We start from the raw sequence: 20,282 nt of genomic DNA, 5'->3' as shown, positions 1-20,282 counted from the left end.
GTTTGGCGGGTTAACTTCGGTTTTCGAATCACACCTGTACATATGGTCCAACGGCCGATATTAAACCTGTCTTTTAGATAACGAGTTTGTTATTATTTTACTCCTCGGCTCTTACATAGTCTCGACATTGATGGTGCCCGATTTTTATTCGACTCGTTTTTAGCTCGTTTGACTCGTTACGTAAGTTTGTTTAGTCAAATAAACTTCATATGCGACTCGAATCTTTTAACTTTTTGATTTTACATGTTTGAAGATGATTCATTGTTAGGTAATTTAATTTTATAATGTTTAATTGTTTATACAACATCACCTTGATATTTTCTCCATATAAATAAACCGACGAGCAAACAGTGTAGCTCATACTTTTGTTCTCATACTCTTGCTCCTATGGTGCTCCTAAACCAACTTTAATTGTTTATCTTTTTAAGCGATCTAAATAATCATTTAATTACTTCAAAAAAAAATCTGTATATCGATTTATTTTTTTTAGAAAAAAAAAAAATATATATATATATATATATATCGAATTATGTCGAGCGATCAGGGCCGTAATATGATCCAACGGCTGATATTAAACTTGTCTTTCAGATAACGAGTTTCTTTGTTATTATCCTACACTTCAAAGCTGAAAGCTTTCTCTAAAAATGTCGACAGTCTTCTTCTCCGTTTCCAATTTGATCTTCCTCTCAAATCCAAACTACTCTGTTCGCTACTCACTCTCGCCTAAAGCGACGCCGTTTCGGCTCGTTCGGTCTTCTCGAAGGAGGCTAGCGATTCCGGTGTGTTCGAAGTCGTCGGAGGCGGAGGAGGTCTCGGCGGCGCCGGAGGACGAGTGGCTGAAGCGGCTGCCGGACAAGAAGAAGCCTCTGTATTCTCACAGTCTGCCTTGCATTGAGGCGTGGCTGAGAAGCTTGGGGTTCTTCCAGAGCAGAGAGGACCGCGCCGTTTGGCTGATCGACAAGCCGGAGTGGCACGCGCAGCTCTCACTCGACGTCACCGATCTCTATGTCAGGTTAGGGTTAGGGTTAGGGTTAGGGTTTTGCTCTCTCGGTAGTTTTAATTTTGTGTAGTATTGATTTCGAAGTTTGAGTCTTGGATTATTGGTTTGATTGCTTGGTGCTGTAGTACCATTTTGTTTAGCTAAGTTTAGTTTTTACTGGTTTGCAGTAATTATTCAATTGTTGCTAGCTTTAATCATGATAAGAAATGTTGAATTCGAAATGAGTCACAATTCAAGCATCGAAATTGGATTAGTATAGCTAATGTTGATAGTTTGTTGATGGTAATGGGATTGCAGTAATCAATCACCTCTGAAAGTTTCAAGCTTTGAATTTGTGATAGTGTGTGAGTTACTATATCAGCTTGACCTAGGTGACCTGTCGAACTGGAGGAAAAGGGTTCCCCTGAAATGTAGAATAGAAATGATGTAGCAGTTTTGTTTCGGATTTCATAAAAGCTTGATCGAGTGAGATCATTCTAAGGAGTACGAAGCTCGAAATGAGTCATGATTCAATCATAGAAAAGAGGTTCTATGACCAGATTCATATAGTGTAACTACTACAAAACATGGTTTCAATTCCCTATAGGAAATAGGGAACTTTCCAAAAAGAAAAGAAAGAACAGCAGTTTCTTTTGATTTTTAACAGTTGTTTTGGCTCTGTGTGGAGTTTTGATCACTTTTTTGAGTATTGAGTTTGTTACTAGCATATTATCACATAGGAAGGCCATGTTAGTTCATACAATACATAGACAATATGATGTATATGTCTATACTGGTATTTGCCACAGTGTATTTAGTTTAGTTATAGGAAAAGGAAACAAATGCAGTACACGATATTGATTTCAAGTCTCTCTGTCAGCTCCAATAGCTAGGTTCAGTCTTTCATGAACACGAGTGTGGTAATTCTGTACAGTAAAGGTTTATTTGTATGGTAAATCATCTTAGAATCTCTCTGCACTTGATGCCTCGTAATGTTCTATCTTAGAACCACTATTCATAGTACTGCAAGATTCCAAGTATGGTTGAGAAGTTCTTATGTATTGATCTTGACGTTGAAATTACCCATCTTTAGTAGATAAGGGATCTTACCTCACACCAAAGACATGATCATGATCTTTAAGAATCAGGATGTTCATAATTCATTCCATTCCTTGGGACTCTATAAACTACTTCCATTGCACATGACCTAGTAATAATTGCAGAAAAAGGGAGAAGTTTTGAATATTAAGATGCTTTAGTCTCTTACTGCCTGAGGTAGCTCACCCATTTCCTATCCTGATGACTGCTCTATTTTAATCTCATATAGCCTATAGAAGACACTCCCCTGTTGTGTTTTCCTTCCGGTGCTCTACATCATCGATTGGAATTGATTCTTTAGACTGTTCTACTATGTTGAATGTTAAATTGTTGAAGAGTGCACTTGTGATGTAGGTATCTAAAGACTGGACCTGGAAATCTTGAAAAGGATATGGAGAGGAGATTTAGCTATGCACTGAGCAGAGAGGACATTGAAAATGCAGTGCTTGGAGGTCCCTGAGAAAGTGCCCAGTTATTAAAAATAGGGTATAAAAGGGGTACACTTCAACATTTTAATCTGGCCAAAGTTTTAAAAATTATTGAAAATTGCCCGATTAGATGGACTGTTGTAGTTATAAGGCAGCTTGTTTTAGGAATATGACTGATAATATATCTTCCTGGTTCACTATTTATGGTTATGTTGTGTTGCTACTTGCTACTCTGTGAAAGCAAAGAGGCTGCATTTCCTGTTTTCTGAGCTCTTGGAGACGTGAAATTTGATTAGAACATGAGAATCGATTTCGCAAGTCCAGACATATGAGCAATTTTTTTCCCTTTTTTCCTAACGAATTTGCGACGGAAAGAAACTCATATCTGAAGGGTTTAGAACTATGTCTTATGCTGCCTCAAGTTTTCAACTACAGTTCCAAAAAATCATATGTAAGAAGTATACAAGGGAAAACAATCATAGAAGTAAGAACTGGGGTGAAATGTCACCTCTCAAAGCATTTCATTAGGGGAATGGGAATACAAGCATGGAGATATACAAGGTGCCGAGTGCCGACCATACTGCCCAAAAGTCCAAAGTGTGGGTGGAACATGGAAGTACCCTCTTTTGAAGACATGTGAGTTTCTGCAAAGAAGAATCCAATGTACACCCAATAATGGGTAAAGCAAAACAGATAAGCAAAGCTTTTGTGGCAATGTGGCATCAATAAGACATGAAAATACACGAGAGCTTTTCCTCAAAGTTTTGCGGGCGGGGGAACGGTGTCGAAGCAGCCGAGGCCCAAAAAGTCGTCTCCGGCACCGCTGCTGCCGCCGGAGAACACCTCCCATTCATGTGCCATTTGCTGGCAAATTTATATTTTCTCAGATATTGTCGCATCATCGAATGATTCTCACCAATAAGGTTTGAGAACACTGTGGTAATTTTAATGTATCATGCAGTTAGATCTGACTTCAGCTTGGGGCCCATATATTAATCAATTCATCATAATTGCGGACTGGTAGTATCAATGACGACATTTACTGCCAAAGCTCACATTTCAAAATTTACCAATTTCCCTTTTTGATATATAATCATGATATGAATAAGGTTTAATAGTTCAAGTTTAGCTAAGAATAGAACTATATTCAAAAAATGAAAAGAATAAATCACATTCTAAAAAATTGTCATAAGGGTTTAAGTTTAGGGAATTATGTCCAAGTTAAGAATAAATGAAAAAAAAAAACCCATTATTTATAATGACAAGCGACACGGTCATGATAAATCGGATTTTGATTGAGAATTGTCGAAATCAAATGAGAGATAGTAAGTCTTTAATTGAAACGTCATGTAATGATATAAAATCATACATTAGTCAATGTTTGTCTAATTAAAATTTGATGTTGATCCGTCGATATGAATCCGCATGCGAATCCAATACGTGTGGTCCATCGTCCGCATGGTTCCGCATGCGGTATGTAACTTTCGCATGCGGCCCAGGTAACAAAATCTTATCATCTTTCTTCTATTTTTCTTTTTCTTATTTTCTGGTTGGTTGGGACTCGTAAAATAGACGTGACCTAGCCGTTTTTACAGCCTTGATTATTCCTTTCACGTTTTTAGCAAACCGCAAAGTCCTGCGTCTGCGTCGAAAAAGAAACCCACCCTGAACTGCTTCCTCCTCCTCTTCCTCCTCATCCTCCACCGTGCGCTCTTGCCGGTGCTATGGTTCGCGAAGGGACTACGTACATATATATATATATGTACCGGAAAACTCATCATAACTCATGGAGATGATGAGTTACGCCTTGTCAAACGGAGGAGGACAGCTGCCGATGCCGTAAGTTACGCCGGAAGGCCTCTGTTTCGCATGTCCTCTAGCTTCTCTCAGTCGCACAGAATAACAAGGTACGAATAAGATCGGCCATCCAGTATCACACGATGAATGAGTTTTATCTCTCTCCTCACACTCTTGAATTGAATGAGTTTGACCAGTAGTTGTACTCTGGAAGGTTTTGAATAATCCTACTGCGGATATCAAGTATATATTGAAATTCTGTTTATCGATCTGGTTCTTGTTTGAATGATTTGTGCAGGTTTTTTAGTCTTGCTTGGCCCGATTATTTCATGGTGAGTGGTTAGTTGTAGAGGAAAAGGATGTGAGAGTAAGTGTGTTGGATGAAGAAAATAGTAACAGAGTTTAGCAAGAATGATATTGTGACGCTAAGCATTTGGATCAAAGGTTGTTGCTGTGAGGGCCTAGCATGGTGAACATTTGAATGATATGCTCTTCTGTGTTGAATCTTATACTAAAATAAATATGGTTCACCAGATGGTTTGTTAGGCTCTGCGAATTGGATTGGTTGATGTTTCTTGAGTAGAATATGGTCGCAGACTAGATGGTGTGTTAGGCTCTGCTAATTGGATTGGTTGATTTTTTTTGAGTAGAATATGGTTGCAGACTAGATGGTATGTTAGGCTCTGTTTGCTGTTATAGTTTAAGGATTTTCCACTGTCAGTTGTTTGCTTAGTGCTCTGTTTGCGCATGTTGCTATGTTTTGCACCCACAAGACACAGCAAAATTTACTATCCCCAGAGCTGTTCTATGCGTATCAATTTTGTGACTGATATATTTATATATATAGTTGTTTTTTGTTTGTAGGTAGGTACTCCACATGATACACCGGAGGCTTTAACAGACCAGAGGTCAATGCTAATCTACAAAATTGACACAAAATTTCTAAGTTGGGTACCAAATTTTGCTCCTCTATCCATAGGTCCGAAGAAAACAACTGCAATAGTGGAATTAGAACGCAGTTTCTGTAGAATGAAACCCGAGATTGCACTAAGTGTTGCAGAGTCTGTTTTTCTAAGTGACTTCAGAAAAGTTCTGCCGAAAGTAATGGTGCCAACTAGCAGAATCCAATCAAAGAAAGATATTGATCTTTGATCAGGTACAAGCTTATGTACTCAACCTTTCCATTTTCTTCAGCAAGTGGAGGCATATATCAGTTTGCTCTCTTCACGGTGTACTAGTGTAATTGAGTGTTTTATTTCCGAAACAGCTTGATGATTGTGTGAAAGTTTTGTTGGATATTTGTTGATTTTTCTATGAAGGAAGCTGCACTATTGATTAAATTTTGGCTCCTCATACATTAGTACTCAAATAGTCTTGTTACATGTTTACAGAAAGCAGAGGAGGGATCATCTCCCGCCCTTTTCAGCAGATGATGAATGCGATCGTGATCGAATGCGAGAGTGATTGACGAGAAGGTCCTTAACAAGTGCCTTAATGAGATCACACGCGCTCTCCTCCAATCCGACATGCAATTCAAGCTCGTCCATGCGACATGCAGACCAATATCAAGAAGATAATGAGTTTGGAGGATGTCGCTGCCAGTCACAACTAGCTTGGGATCATCCAGTATGCTATACTCAATGAGCTCTGCAAAATGCTCGATCCAATGAAACCCTCTTTCAGTCCGATGGAAGGAAAACCCAGTGTGGTTATGTTTGTTGGCTTGCAAGGGTCGGGAAAGACTACAACTTGAACCGAATATGCTTACTATCATCAGAAAAAGGGTTGGAAGCCTGTCCTAGTGTGCGCCAATACTTTTCGAGCCGGCACATTTGATCAGTTGAAGCAGAATGCTACTAAGGCAAAGATTCCTTTTTATGGAAGATACATGGAGTCGGACCCTGTGAAGATTGCAGTGGAAGAAGAAGAGGCTATTAAGGAGAACTGTGATCCTATGATTGCTGATACTAGCGGACATCACAAGCAGGAAGCATTTCTTTTCTAAGAGATGAATCAGGTGGCTGAAGCTACCAAACCATATCTTGTTATATATGTTAGGGATGGCAGTATTGGTCAGGCTGTTTTTGATCAAGCTCAAGCATTTAAGGAAAGTGCTGAAGTTGGAGCTGTTGTTGTTACCAAAACGGATGGTCATGCAAAGGGAGGTGGTACTCTTAGTGCTGTTGCAGCAACAAAGAGTTCTGTTATATTTTTTGGAACAGGAGAGAATATGGATGGGTTTGAAGTTTTCGATGTTAAACCTTTTGTCAATCATCTGCTAGGAATGAGTGACTTGTCTGGATTTATGAACAAGACTCAAGAAGTTGCTCCTAAACTTGAAAACCAGACAGAGCTTCTGCAAAAGCTTTCAGAAGGGACCTTCACGTCGAGGATAATGTATGAGCAGTCTCAGAACTTGCCTTTGCCTCAGATGGGTTTGCTTAGCCAGCTTACTTCAATGCTTCCAGGTGCTAAGTTGATGCCCAAATGTAATGATAAGGAAAGCTAGGCCAAAATCTAAGTGGTACATGACCGTGATGGACTCGATGGCAATTGAAGAGTTGGACAGCACAAATACAGAAGTCTTTTCCAAGTCTCGTATAGTGCAAATTGCACGAGGTTCTGGTCGTTAGTAAGAGAAGTGATGGAGATGCTTGCATATCAGATCACTTGGATGTAGAATATGGTGGAAAGCTACAGTATCTACAATCAGGTATTGTTTCTGTATGTTTTTCTTTGTATGTGTCTTCATCTTACTTAGTTTTTGTATGTGAATTGTTGAAGCTCTACTGTGATGGTTACATCCCTAGTTAGTTAAACGCGTAATATGAAAACGCGCGTATTCCATATACATTGCAAAGGTACGGAAAAAACGCGTTTTTGATACCAAACGTATTCCCCATATTTTATAATTAGAAAATACGGATTCTTAAAAATTAATATTTATTCCTTTATAACATTCCATAACAATTAACGCTGAAGACACAATACTCTAGATACTTTTTATCTTCCCTATGACTAGCTCTAATCTAGACTCAATTAATTAAGAGTTTTTTTTTCTTCTAATTAATTAAGAGTTCAAAAAACTCCAAAACTTAGAAATTTAATGATGCAGTGATATATTAAACCTAATTGGTATAAAAATGTACCAGACTTTTTACATACGTATTATTTCTTGCATCCCGTTTTAAGCACGTACGAATCGTATTTTTAAATTTGCCGAATCCGTATTATATGGTTGAATTTTTAAAAGTATTTTTTACTAAAACGTAACGAATTGTAGACGTACGTATTTTATAACGTTTAATTCCCGTACCATATTTTACTAACTAGGGTTACATCTTTAGTTCTTTCAATTCATGGTGGTGCTTCTATGTTTGCTTCTAAACTAAGTGGGAGTGAAGAGAATTTAGGAATTGGGGGGAGAGAGTTCTATTAAGAGGGTTAAGATGAATAGTAAGGATTTAGAAAATGAACCCTATACTACGGTGTCATGTTTGTTGCAACGAAACTATGCGGTAATTGGGTTTATTTATTTGCATTGCGTCATGAATTTCAGTATTTGGGTCTGAGCAGACAGTTCTTTTATATGCTTACCATGCTAAATTCAGGTATTCCTTATAATTTTTTTAAATTTTTTCATAGCCTAACGTGTATGAGATCAAAGTCTACAATATTACTAACTGATACTAATATGTATGACTAACAAGTCCTTTTGACGTACAAAAATAAACATCAAATATTAAGAATTGAAGTAGGCAAAGAAAAATATTAGTGAAAGAAAACTAAAAAGGAAGAACTGACAAGATAAAACGGATGTAAGGAGAGGTCGAACCATCACCTTTTGTACAAAATGATAGTGCGCCTTTGCCAACCGAGCTGTGAGCTTATATATGAAATTTCTACCTTAAGCTGTATATAAGAGCTCATATAGTAAATTTCTCTTGGGCGAGCAGCCCTTCATATAGATACGTCACTGGGTCTAAGGGTATAGAAGTGTTTCGTTTTTGGCCTGCCTTTCTCCTCTCTCTCCGTCACGGAGAAACACATTTCTGGTCAGTTTTGCATCTGGCAGTCTATAGTTTGTTCACGCTTTACGATTAATTTCCTTCGATTACAACTGACACAAAGTTTTGTTTTTTGTTGGGTTTTCATGGAGAGAAGTAAAGGGGCTCTGAATCTGGAAGAAAGGAGGGGGAGGAAAGGATACAAGGTCAGATCTTCAGGTTTAGTACCTGCTGATTAATTTTTTTTGTCTTCATATATATATATATATATCATGATTTTGAAACTTGCTGTGCTTTCTTTACTTCTTTTATTTTTCTTAGTTGTGGCTCTTATTTTCTCAGGAATTTGCAGCACCCAAGTCTGGGTTTAAGAGGTTTTCACTGCTTTCTTGGTGAGTTATATTTTGCTTAATTTTGCAGTTAATATTCTAATTTAGACCAAGACTTCTCAGTTTGGATTTAAGGAAGGAGAGTGAGAGGGAGAGATGTTTTTTTTTCTGTTCGGAAAAAAAAAATTACTTGACTTGGATTCAAATTTATGAATCAGATTCACATATTCTCAAGCTTTCAATTTTTTGGAGTGATCTGTATTGTGATCCCAGTTTATGTCATGAACCGGAAAGAAAGCTGATTGACATGTTTTTTGTCAAATTAACTTATGGATTCCATGTCTCACATTTAAAGATAGTTAAGAGATTAAAAATGCCTGTCCTTTTTTTGTGTGCGGGAATACCTTCAGTGTACGTTTGCCTTCAGTCCACCTCCAAGTCCCCAACCTCCGAGAACCGAGCTCCGATCTCAAAATGTAAGTTCATCTCATTCTCTTTCATTTGCTTTCAGTAAATTTTGTGTTTTCATTTGGGAATGGGTGGTGGACTGAAAGATTAGAATTAGGGTAATGATGTTTGGTGTGGGCATGTGGCTTATGGGGTGGGTCAGATGGCAATTGTTCTAGAGTCTTGACCAAAAGAACAACAATTAGCTTTATTTTTTAAAGGTGTTGCTGTTAAGTTTATGTTGGATAATGAAATTTGTATAGATGTTATGTTTTTTGCGTAGAAAATATGCAGTAATTGGGTTTATTCTTTATTTGTATTCCACTTGAGGGAAGTTCATGTTACACACAGAGGCTAGCTATAAATTTCAGTATTTGGGTCTGAGCAGACATGTATGTATTTGGGTCTGGAAAGTTTCAGTACTGTTATATGCTCACTCAACCATGCTATACTATACTACATTGTATCTGATAGACGTATTCGGGTTTTCCTGAATCTCTATATATAAAGATGGACCAACATCCTTTCTTTCTGATTGTGTGTTTACCTTTCATACTCTTTATAGCGGATCGATGTCAAGATTGAAAGGAACAACTCTTGTTGCCTTCTTTTTTGAGAGGTTCAATGGGAAGGAAATTGTGACGGGAATCATGCTTGGAGCTGATTCTAGACTCTCAAATAAGAAGAGATGTAAACTCTTTTTTACTTGTATTTAATTACCTACTATTATGTTTCCGTTCTTAAGCTTAGACCCTACTTCTTTTTCTCTTAATATTTCAGTCCAGGACGATGGGAAAAAAATATTACGTATCGGTAAAAACATACTTATTTTGATGGCGGGAAATGGCGATGGTTGTGAAAAAATGTGCGCACATTTGACAGGAAAACTGAATAACCCAGTAAGTATACCTAAAACAATCATGCATGCTCTTTTTTCAGTCATATCGAAGAAAAATCGTGTGTATTCCACTTATTTGATTTGGACTTGTATACTAAACAGTTTGTCATCCTCACAGGTTGAAGTTGGGTCTTTGAAAGTCGAGGATGTACTAGATATGGTGGTCAACTATCTAAATGCTAATCTTCATGTAGACGGAGATAATTCAAACATTGGTAGCTTAGTTGCTGGATGGGATGAAAAAGAGGTAACATATCGAAGTCCTGTTTATTACTTTAAATAGTTGACTGTTGATTTTACCAAGTTATTTACATTCTTTTTGGTGAAAGATAATACAAAAAAGACCTCAAAAGATTAAAATATTAATCTATGCAGGGGTTGCAAGTTTATCGGACTAAACTAAAAGACCAATGGGTGCATTGGGAAGGAGAGCATAACTATGTATCTGTAGGAAATGGTAGAGAGCATGCACTGCATTTCTTGGGAAAATAGTAAGTACTTATATAACATATACAGTTTCAGTTTCTGAGGTCATATGACTTCATATATGCAACTAATTAGCCTGAGTGACTTATGCTAGTTATGAACGCAAAATGTCCCCTGAAAATGCTGCTGAGTTGGCCCTTGGAGCATTATATGCTGCAACAAATGATCCTTTTACTGGCGGTCCTCTTCAAGGTATTATTATCTTTGAACTCTTTTTTTTTTTTCCTTTTAATCATAGAAATTTACTTTCAACAGTCTATTAATCTTCTTCTACTTGATTTTTTATGAAGTTATTCTTGTGACAAAGAAGGATGGCACGACATACATAACCTCGATGCTATGGATGTTTACTCTAAATATTTTAACAACATGAGTTTCGAAACCCACCCACAAAATACACTATTCTTGGTGTGTGTTGAATATATCTTTGCAGATGTTCTCAAAGACTACTTTAGGTATGTATCGCATGGAAACATAAAGGCAGCTTCTTGCATAGCAAAGATTGGAGATCACCACTTCTATCGTGTTGTTTGCAAGTCAGCGGATGTGGTTTCTGCAATCTATGACTTTGTTAGAGGTTCCCCGCACAAACCTCATTCTCTGGAAGAAAATTTTCCGCATGGAATTTATTTGGAATCTGGAGTGCCTGTGTATGTGCAACCGAGCTCGAAGGGTTTGTTAGACCACTTGTGCAACATGGCAAAGAAACAACACAAGTCATGCCATGATGATCTGGAGGTGTACCTCAAGTATTACGAGAATTATTTCAGTGTGAATGGGTATGATCAACGGACAATGTTCTTGGTTTCTTCTGAAAAGCTTCTTGGTAGTGAACTCAAAAGCATCAAAGACAAGTTCAGGTACGTATACATTTAAACCAATTCTATCTTCATTTCAATCACATATATATGTAGATACACTACTAGAAAAGAGGCATTAGGGGACATATATTATTTGTGCTGTCACATCTTCCACCATTATATGTAGTCTTATATCATCTTCTACAAATTAGCTTAGAACACATGATTAATCCTATAAACTTTCTCAGTAATCTGCGGTCACATCTAACCATTCTACGAATTAGCTGCAAATAACATAATTTAAATCTAGAAACTCAGAAGCGTATCAAATTTGGTTATCAAATGTAATAAGAACAATAATCATAACAAAACATGTAGAGCAAGATGGCTTTCACAACCTTGGGGTGAGGACAAATGAACAAAGGCAGACCTCAGATCCATGTTATCTCTCCTCCATTAGCTACACCCTTCTTTGCTCTTTAGAAGTAGTGAGTACTATAAAAAAGAGGATGCAGATAAGATATGAGACCCAAATGATCTTTCCGGGCATCAAATGATCCCTTCTTTGTTTCACCCATCAGCAGCTTATTCATAAACTGAAGCAATAAAAAAAGAAAACAATCACTTTAAATAACTAAATAATTGTAACTTACTAATGGCATGACCTCTGAGTTGCAAGTGGAAAACACAATCAGAAATACCATTTGTTTTGTTAGTAGAATATAAAGTAGAAATAACAATGAATTTATACATCAGTTCTTCATCCTTGTTTCATGAACAGAATACATTAGTTATTTATTTGTTTTGTTATTTGTAGTGATTGCTAATGTATAGTTGCCTAAATTCATTTGTTTTGTTAGTAGAATAGAAAGTAGAGTGAGCCCTCCCATCATACTTCTACAATTTGGGCATAGATAAGTGTCCCCAGATCAGCAATAGGCACACATAAATGTCCCCAAATTAGTAATGGGCACACATCAATACGTCTGTCTCTATTGCTCATCTGTCCCCAGATATATTTGTCCCCTCAGCCCTCTTTTCTAGTAGTGATAGATGCATATCAGAAAGTCATGTTAACCAAATTTCTGTTTCTTTTTTTTTTTTTTTTTTTTTTTTTGTATGTTCTTTTTTTAATAGTCCACAAGGCAATGAAGTAATAGTTGCCCGTTGGTTAGCGAAGAGGGGCAACTTCCACTTCTACCGGGTTTTTTTTCGGACTGAAAGTGAGGCTTCAAAGGCATATCAGGTTATGAAAGCAGTTACGGATGCTCCTCCTCCTCTACAAGGCATAGGAATGTTCTTAGAGCCTCCTACCAAGCCGGTTTATGTGGAGATGACCTCAAAGGTGCTTTTGCAAGACATATGCAGTTTACCTCCAGCGCCTGTAACTAAACGGTACAAATACATCGTATAAAACCATATTTCATGTCTGGTATTCTATCAGTTTATGCTATTGAGTTATTAGTAGGCTTGTATAATTTCATTTGTTGCCAACGGTTACTATTTGGATTTCTTCTCCCTAACCTCATTCTTGAACGAAAGAGTACTGATGTCGGACTGGTTGTCTCCATTATCAATTTTCATGAACCAACAACAGAACTGAAAAGATGAGGAACATTTATAAATGAGCTTGCCTTTGATGTGTGGTCTTTAAAATTTATTTAATTCATAGTTTAACACTGCTGAAGCGATATTAGAATTATGTATCAATACAAATAATTCCCAGGAACTGGGAAGATCATATCAGCAGTGAGCCCCAAAAAATCAGCACCGATAGTTATATAAGATACCAGAAAAGTTATAGAAAGTCGAATGATGAATAAAACTGGTGCGCACAGGCGCAAAATTAATACGGGCAGATGGGCAGATTTAGTACATGCCTTTCCTCGGTACCCAGCGACCCTAGACCCAGTGCAAGCATTATGTAGGTTTTGTTACGCCTGCAAGTTCATTATAAAGCCAAATACATTTTACGGTTTCACAATAGAACCAAGTCAGTAAGATGGTGATAACAAAAACAAATTTCCTACTCTGAATGAGACACGGCCAAATAGATAAATTTCATCACTATCACATACATAATAAGGATTTATTTGAAACACAAACCTAATATTTCAGGGAGTCCCTGTACCAGTCAGATATAACTAAAGATTTATCATAATTTCTTCATCTCAAGTACTTGCGCCCAGCTGCGCCTCTTCTGTAAATGTAAAAAATCTTGGTTTGATTGAGCACTCATCACACCAGTGACCCTCCTTACCACATGTGATACAATCCTTGAGAACATAGAATCCTTTGGTTTTACCATATAATCCTCCGGTTTTACCATGATCAAATGAACAATCTGCGAGACCACCGCATCCCAACAAGCAATTCCATGAATAGCCCTCCCTTTCCCCCTGGTATTCTCCAACTCTCGGGTCAATATCATCTTCATCGGAATCATAGACATTATCGGGATCATAGGGGCACTCAGGGGTGATGTGATCGCTCTCTTTATCACAATAATTGCAATAATATATATCACAAGAATCCTGTGCCTTGCAACCTGCTTCCAGTTCCACAAACCGAGCAAAACCGAAATTAACATTTAAATATTTATATAATTACAACATAAATTCATATATCGAACACAATTAGGTCACTACAATTTCGATCTCCAAAAGTAAAGATCAAAATCAAAAGCATACGTACCGGGATATGATGGTGGGGCACAAAGTTTCTTTGGTTCGGGCTCAGCATCAACTTCCGGTGCGGGGTGAAGGACTTTTCCAGCCGGATCCTGGACTGCGGGGCCAGGCATATTTATCGGCGGTGAAAGCATCTTGCGGCTAGGTTAGGGATTGAGAGAGGGAGAGGACGATATCAGACCCAGTCTTTTCTTTCTTTTTCTTTTTTTCTAAATAGGCAGGTCCAGTCTTTATCTATACGGAGCTTCTTACGTCGGTTTATCCTTTTCAATTTTGGTAAATATTTAAGGGCATATTCTCTTCTCTCTTTTTTTTTTTCTTTTTTTAAAGAACTAAAGAAAAAAAAAGTATTAAGATTTGAGAAAGTTTATACACCCATTGTAGTTCTCTTTTTTTTTTACTTTTTTTTAAAAAAAAAAAAAACTTTTATTAATAACTCACACACCCTACATATGTCGTGAGGTTTGAACCCATGACCTCAAAGTTGTCAGTTAAACACTTTAACCAACTAAGCCACAGCTCATTGTAGTCCAGATTATATGTGGAAGACATTCAAAAGCTGGCCCAAACATTGATTCTAGTCAAAGAAGGAAACATGGCCTGAAAAGGAAGCTTTGAAGACTTAGAGACTACTTAAGACAGAACCCTAATACCAAAAAGAGGGGAGCCGTCATACTGCAAGAGAGCCTTCACGTTGCTGCATCGCACAAGAATCCATCAAGGGGAAGTCGCCAAGATCATCGTCAACTCCTTCCTTTCACAGTTTTCTTCTTCCCTTTGTAATCTTTAACTTTCGAATTTATTTTCTCTGTGTGATTTCTACAACGATGTGTGGCTAGTTTATCTTAGTTAGGGGTGGAGGTTTGAAGCCCCGAATTATGCAATAAACTTTGCACAACCTTGATTTCGTAATTACTTTGTTGGATTGTCTGTTTGGTTTTGATTTATAGAGAACTCTTGCTTGTTTATGTTCATGGATGCATACATAGAACATTATGAACTTGTAAGTGGGGCTAGAATTAGGTTGTTTAATCTCCTAAACGGTTAACACGGCTTAATTCAAGGTAGTAAAACCTATAGGACAATAGGTGAAACCAAATAGAGAGACTTGCATGCTAGGTAGGGGTTCCACACTAGTTTTGCATACTTGTTCAATCACTTCCATTGATCTTAATGCTTAGAATAACTTGTTGATAGGATAGCGTCTATACCTTGATTGGTTATTCTAAAGGCTTAGTAACGGTGCGTTCATCTTGCATAAGTAGTTAATGGAAGTAGTAAGAATTTACGCAGTGCGTTCACGGTTTATTCTTGATTGAACCTTTTTTCATAACTTGGTAGTTGGAATCTTGGTTGTGTGGACTTTGTTTTGAAGCATATTCGGTGGTGAATTTCCTAAATCCCTAACCTCTTCTCTGTCTTGTTTCTCAAACTACAAATCAAAACTGTTTTCTTATTCTTTTGTCTTCTGTATTTCGTGATTTATTTAGTATAGTAAACAAACTCCAAATCCCCTGAAATTTTGTTTGCGTGTTCTTCTCTGTGTCTAGTGTAGTTTTATAAATTTCATAATTTTCTGAGTAGTGTAGATTAGGTAGTTAATTATATTTTAGTCTGCTGTTCGTCAGGAACAGTAGACACTTTTGTGACATTGTTTTTGTGTGTGAAATTAAATACCCTCAATCTCTGGCAATGAACGATCCTTGCTTCTTTATACTACAATCGACAATCTTTTGCAGGGTTAAATTGTGAGGCTATTTTAGCCGTATCAGTACTCTTGATGTCTTGGACAAGTTGCAGTAGCCTCCATGGACACTTAAAGTTTCCCTTAATACAATTGATAACTAATGCGGAGTCACCTTCCACAATCAGGTCTTGGAATCCCATTTCACGAGTTTTGAGAAAACTATCTCTTAGTACAATGGCTTATGCAAAGACTTTGATGTTGTACTTTAGAAGTCAACTTGTTTTAGGAATATGATCTATCTATGTTCTTGGTTCACTAATTATACTATGAATTGAAATTTGTTTAGTCTTTGTGGTTTGAAGTCAACATTTGTTTAGTCCTCACTACCAGGACAAGCACTTTAGCCGACGAAGTATTTTCGTCGGCCTGTTAGCTTAATTCGTCGGCTAAGGCCGACGAGCCTTCGTCGGCTATGGTGTCTTCGGGAAAGGATCGTCGGTGATCACTTTAGCCGACGATACTAGAAGACGACATCGGCTATTGTCTCAATATTTAGCCGACGAAAAAGACGTCGTCGGCTTTTGTCCCAGTATTTAGCCGACGAAACAGAAGTCGTCAGCTGTTGTCCCAGTATTTAGCCGACGACAGAAGACGTCGTCGGCTATTGTCCCAAAATTTAGCCGACAAATATCTTAAATATTTCGTCGGCTATAGCCGACGAAATAAATTTTTTAGTCGACGAAATTTTAATTTCGTCGGCTAAAGTTGACCATAGCCGACGAAAATTTAAATGAGCCGACGATTTGGCTTACGTGGACTTTAGCCGACGAAAAAGTAATTCGTCGGCCTGGTTTTCTTATTTTCGTCGGCTTAAGCCTTTCTTCTGGTAGTGTCTTGTGGTTTTATTTTAATCTGAATAATCCTTAAAGTCACAACTTTTCATCTAAATAATCTTTATGGTTTTATTTTAATCTGAATAGTCCTTAAAGTTATGATTTACCATCCAAATAGTCATTCTGACAATTTTCTCAGTTAAATGTCATAAGGACTATTTGGATGAAAAATCATGACTTTAAGGACTATTCAGATTAAAATAAAACCATAAGGACTATTTGGATGAAAAATAGTGACTTTAAGGACTATTCAGATTAAAACCATAAGGACTAAACAGATGTCGACTTCAAACCACAAAAACTATACAATATGTTACCCTTATACTATTTATGATTGTGTTTTGAGTCACTGCACCAATATTGTTTATAGTCTTTATTCGGCTTTTTACATCCATTCTCTGCTCCAGTTTCATCTTCCTTTACCACAATCCTATTCTGGTTTGATTTTGTGAAATCAAATCATCTTTTGTTTATTTCTTTTGGGTTTCCAATGAATTTACGACGGAATGAAACTCGTATCTTAAGGGTTTAGAAATTAGAATTATGTCTCATGCTGCACAAAGTTTCAACTAGACTTGTAAATAATCTTGGTAAAGAAATATACAATTGTGCAGCAAGAGAACAATGATGTATATATTTCAAGAAGTCCATATACCACCAGTCAGACATAACTAAAGATTTCTCATAATTTCTTCATCTCAAGTACTTGTGTTCTCTATCTCGCCCATATCGGCATCAGCTGCGCCTTTCAGTTCTTCTGTAAATGTAAATAATCTTGGTTTGATTGAGCACTCATAACTCTCATAACTCCAGTGACCCACCTTTCCACATGTGTCACAATGCTTGCGAACATAGAATCCTTTGGTTTTACCATATAATCCTCCGGTTTTACCATGATCAAATGGACAATCTGCGAGACCACCGCATCCCAACAAGCAAGTCCATGAATAGCCCTCCCTTTCCCCCTGGTATTCTCCAACTCTCGGGTCAATATCATCTTCATCGGAATCATAGACATTATCGGGATCATAGGGGCACTCATGAGTGGTGATGTGATCGCACTCTTTATCACAAAAATTGCAATAATATTATATATCACAAGAAGCCTGTGCCTTGCAAACTGTAAGATTAAGCCAATTACACAAACACCAGGAAAAGTAGAATACCTCAAACTTGTTAACCAAAACAAAAGTAGAATTCAATAGTAAAAGCTTAATGGAAAAAACTCATTCCAGGAGAAGAGGCGCATGCAGAGATTCCCAAAGGAGAGGGCAAGGTTTCTACTTTCTTACATCTCCATGTATGGGAGCTCGCGTCGGGTCAATGAGAACGCGAAAGAACAATGCTAGGGTTTTTGATACGAAGAGCAATGCTAGGGTTTCTTATGCCTTTTATAATAGGATCTAGTTCCACAAACCGAGCAAGACCGAAATTAACATGTAAATATTTATATAATTACAACATAAATTTATATATCGAACAGGATTATCACTGGAATTTCGATCCCCCAAAGTAAAGATCAAACAAGGATGAATCAAAAGCATACCGGGATCTGGTGGTGGGGCACAAAGCTTCTTTGGATGGGGCTCATCATCAACTTCCGGTGCGGTGTGAAGGACGGCGGCGCCAGGCATATTGATCGATGAAAGCATAAGATGCGCGGCTAGGTTGTTAAATAGACTGAGCTTCTTATGTCAAATTTTGGTAAATATTTAATTATTTAGAATAATTACAATTAAGAAGTGAGAAATTTTATACACAAATTGTATGTAGTTCTCTTCATACACACCTTCTTTTAATTTTTAGAATAATCTTTCCCCAATTGTTCAGTTGCATAGACCAGACCTTTATAGAATCGACCAATTTTGTCCTGCTTTGATGAAATCCAACTCGTTCTTCCCTGAACGTATAATGACCACAACCATGTAGTCATTTCGATTTGAAGTCGGACGGTCGGACAAATCGACCTTCAAGCTAGGTTCATATGCTCTTAAAAGGAGGGAGAGACGGCAATTCCGTTTTCGTGAAAGGGTTGAAGAGAGACTCATATTGGTGGTCATGTTCACTTGATGAGCCCTCTATAAGACAACATCTATTATGGCCACAGCCAAAACAATATCGTTTACTTCCATCTATTTTTGTCCTTGGGAAGTGAATACACTGGACATGGGTGTGGATTTTTTCTTCTTCTTGTGAAAGGCTGTGTAGTACACTCCTTTGTACTTTCTTCCTCTCCCTCTTTCCTATTTCGTTGAATCATGAGCATGGGAAATTTTCTGCACAGCTAAGTTGATTGACTATACACTTTGAATCTCTTTACAAACCATGCATATCTAACAAGGTCGATGAATCCTGATATCTAACAAGGTCGATGAATTCTGAAAACTGTGAAAAGAAATCGAGAACAAATACGCTACGTCATAGGCTCATCATACTCGCAAAACAATGGAACATACGTTTGCTTCATATCCATTATTATTAGGATTAAATTCAGTTTGCCCCCTCATACTTTAGGTCAATAATCAGTTTGGTCCCATATATTTTTTTTTAATAACGTTGGTCCTTGTACTCTCAAACATCATCAACTAAGTCCAAAATTTTAATATGGCTTCAAAAATAATATTATTTGCCGACTTGAAACTGACATGGGGATCCACATTTGAGCTTTTTAACCTACAAATAGGGCAAATAAACATTCTAACAATGAAAAAAAAATCATTTTTCAAGGACCAAACTCACCCATTTTTGCACTAAAATTCAAATTGAGCAAACTGAATTTAATCCTTATTATTAGCATAGATAGGGATTTTCTTAGATGAGGCAGGACTTGAATGTAGGGTTTGGTCGACGTCGATCAAGTCCTGTTGCGTGTAAATTAATCAATTAGCTGCATGAATTGGTAACTCGATAATACATTGGTAAAGGAAGCAATAAGAGCTGGTCAATTAGTGATTTCTTGGAGTAAAACCAGCACTACTGGGAGGTTAAAATACAATACAAAACAAGCACTTTCAAAGAGTACACATAACTAAAGATTTCTCATATTTTCTTCTTCTCAATTCTCAAGTACTTGTGTTCTCTGTCTCGCCCATATCCATATCGGCATCAGCTGCGCCTTTAAATTTCGGTTTGATTGAACAATCAGAAGTACAGTGACCCCATTCATGACATCTGTCACAAAGCCTGCGAACATATAGTCCTCTGGTTATACCATTACCATGATCAAGTTTACAAAAGCTACCACTGCATCCCAACAAGCAATTCCATACATAACCCTCCCTTTCCCCCTTGTATTCTTCATACATGTCATCTTCGGAATCAGATTCATAAAAGGGATCCAGGGGGCACTTTTCAGTGACGTGATTGCCCTTTTTATCACAGAACCTGCAATAACAACTTCCAGAAGACGCCTTTGCTTCATCTACCTTGCAACCTGCTTCAAGTCACAACAAACGAGAATGACGAGCAAGAACTAAATTTAACATGTAAAATTTTTATTCTTTTAAGTAAAGGGTTGTAGAATTTCGATCCCCAAAACTAAGATAAAAGGAGGAGGAATCAAAAGCATACGTACCGGAATCTGAGGGTACTGGGGCACAAAGTTTCTTTGGTTCGGGCTCAGAATCAACTTCCGGTGCTGTGTGAAGGAGTTTGAGCGGTCGAGCCGGATCCTGGAAGACGGAGGGGCCAGGCGTATTGTTCGGCGGTGAAAGCATCTTGCGGCTTGGTTAGGGTTTGAGAGA

The 20,282-nt window shown here is 37.5% G+C and overlaps 4 protein-coding genes across 4 annotated transcripts; 3 read left to right on the top strand and 1 right to left on the bottom strand.

The window, feature by feature from the left end:
* Window positions 1-644: 644 nt before the first annotated feature.
* On the top strand, window positions 645-3,253 carry LOC101301155. The gene is made up of 2 exons (XM_004309119.1): window positions 645-1,012; window positions 2,432-3,253. Exons 1-2 carry the CDS (start codon window positions 645-647, stop codon window positions 2,535-2,537), a joined length of 474 nt encoding a protein of 157 aa, XP_004309167.1. The 3' UTR covers window positions 2,538-3,253.
* Window positions 3,254-6,310: 3,057 nt separating this feature from the next.
* Window positions 6,311-6,811, top strand: LOC101300869 (signal recognition particle 54 kDa protein 2-like). The gene has a single exon (XM_004309118.1). The coding sequence runs from the start codon at window positions 6,311-6,313 to the stop codon at window positions 6,809-6,811; it is 501 nt and encodes a 166-aa protein (XP_004309166.1).
* A 29-nt stretch (window positions 6,812-6,840) lies between these two features.
* On the top strand, window positions 6,841-12,891 carry LOC101300103. Its single transcript, XM_004307978.1, has 11 exons — window positions 6,841-7,015; window positions 8,467-8,515; window positions 8,652-8,701; window positions 9,049-9,114; window positions 9,651-9,775; window positions 9,866-9,984; window positions 10,102-10,230; window positions 10,359-10,474; window positions 10,564-10,661; window positions 10,903-11,329; window positions 12,407-12,891. Exons 5-11 carry the CDS (start codon window positions 9,658-9,660, stop codon window positions 12,681-12,683), a joined length of 1,284 nt encoding a protein of 427 aa, XP_004308026.1. The 5' UTR covers window positions 6,841-7,015; window positions 8,467-8,515; window positions 8,652-8,701; window positions 9,049-9,114; window positions 9,651-9,657; the 3' UTR covers window positions 12,684-12,891.
* Window positions 12,892-13,272: 381 nt separating this feature from the next.
* On the bottom strand, window positions 13,273-14,155 carry LOC101299819. The gene is made up of 2 exons (XM_004307977.1): window positions 13,964-14,155; window positions 13,273-13,817 (listed from the first exon to the last, which is right to left on the bottom strand). Exons 1-2 carry the CDS (start codon window positions 14,091-14,093, stop codon window positions 13,441-13,443), a joined length of 507 nt encoding a protein of 168 aa, XP_004308025.1. The 5' UTR covers window positions 14,094-14,155; the 3' UTR covers window positions 13,273-13,440.
* Window positions 14,156-20,282: the final 6,127 nt, after the last annotated feature.

The sequence above is a fragment of the Fragaria vesca genome, linkage group LG7 (genome assembly GCF_000184155.1).
Source record: "Fragaria vesca subsp. vesca linkage group LG7, FraVesHawaii_1.0, whole genome shotgun sequence".
Classification (NCBI taxonomy): Eukaryota; Viridiplantae; Streptophyta; class Magnoliopsida; order Rosales; family Rosaceae; genus Fragaria; species Fragaria vesca.
This window is presented reverse-complemented; position numbering and strand designations above follow the sequence as displayed.

Excerpts from the sequence above, each read along its gene's own strand:
- LOC101301155 (XM_004309119.1), top strand. The coding sequence starts at position 645 with ATGTCGACAGTCTTCTTCTCCGTTTCCAATTTGATCTTCCTCTCAAAT. Across the intron at positions 1,013-2,431 it reads GTCACCGATCTCTATGTCAG|GTATCTAAAGACTGGACCTG; the intron begins GTTAGGGTTAGG and ends CTTGTGATGTAG.
- LOC101300869 (XM_004309118.1), top strand. The coding sequence starts at position 6,311 with ATGAATCAGGTGGCTGAAGCTACCAAACCATATCTTGTTATATATGTT.
- LOC101300103 (XM_004307978.1), top strand. The coding sequence starts at position 9,658 with ATGTCAAGATTGAAAGGAACAACTCTTGTTGCCTTCTTTTTTGAGAGG. Across the intron at positions 10,475-10,563 it reads CTGCATTTCTTGGGAAAATA|TTATGAACGCAAAATGTCCC; the intron begins GTAAGTACTTAT and ends GACTTATGCTAG. Across the intron at positions 11,330-12,406 it reads AGCATCAAAGACAAGTTCAG|TCCACAAGGCAATGAAGTAA; the intron begins GTACGTATACAT and ends TTTTTTTAATAG.
- LOC101299819 (XM_004307977.1), bottom strand. The coding sequence starts at position 14,093 with ATGCTTTCACCGCCGATAAATATGCCTGGCCCCGCAGTCCAGGATCCG. Across the intron at positions 13,818-13,963 it reads TGCCCCACCATCATATCCCG|GTTGCAAGGCACAGGATTCT; the intron begins GTACGTATGCTT and ends AACTGGAAGCAG.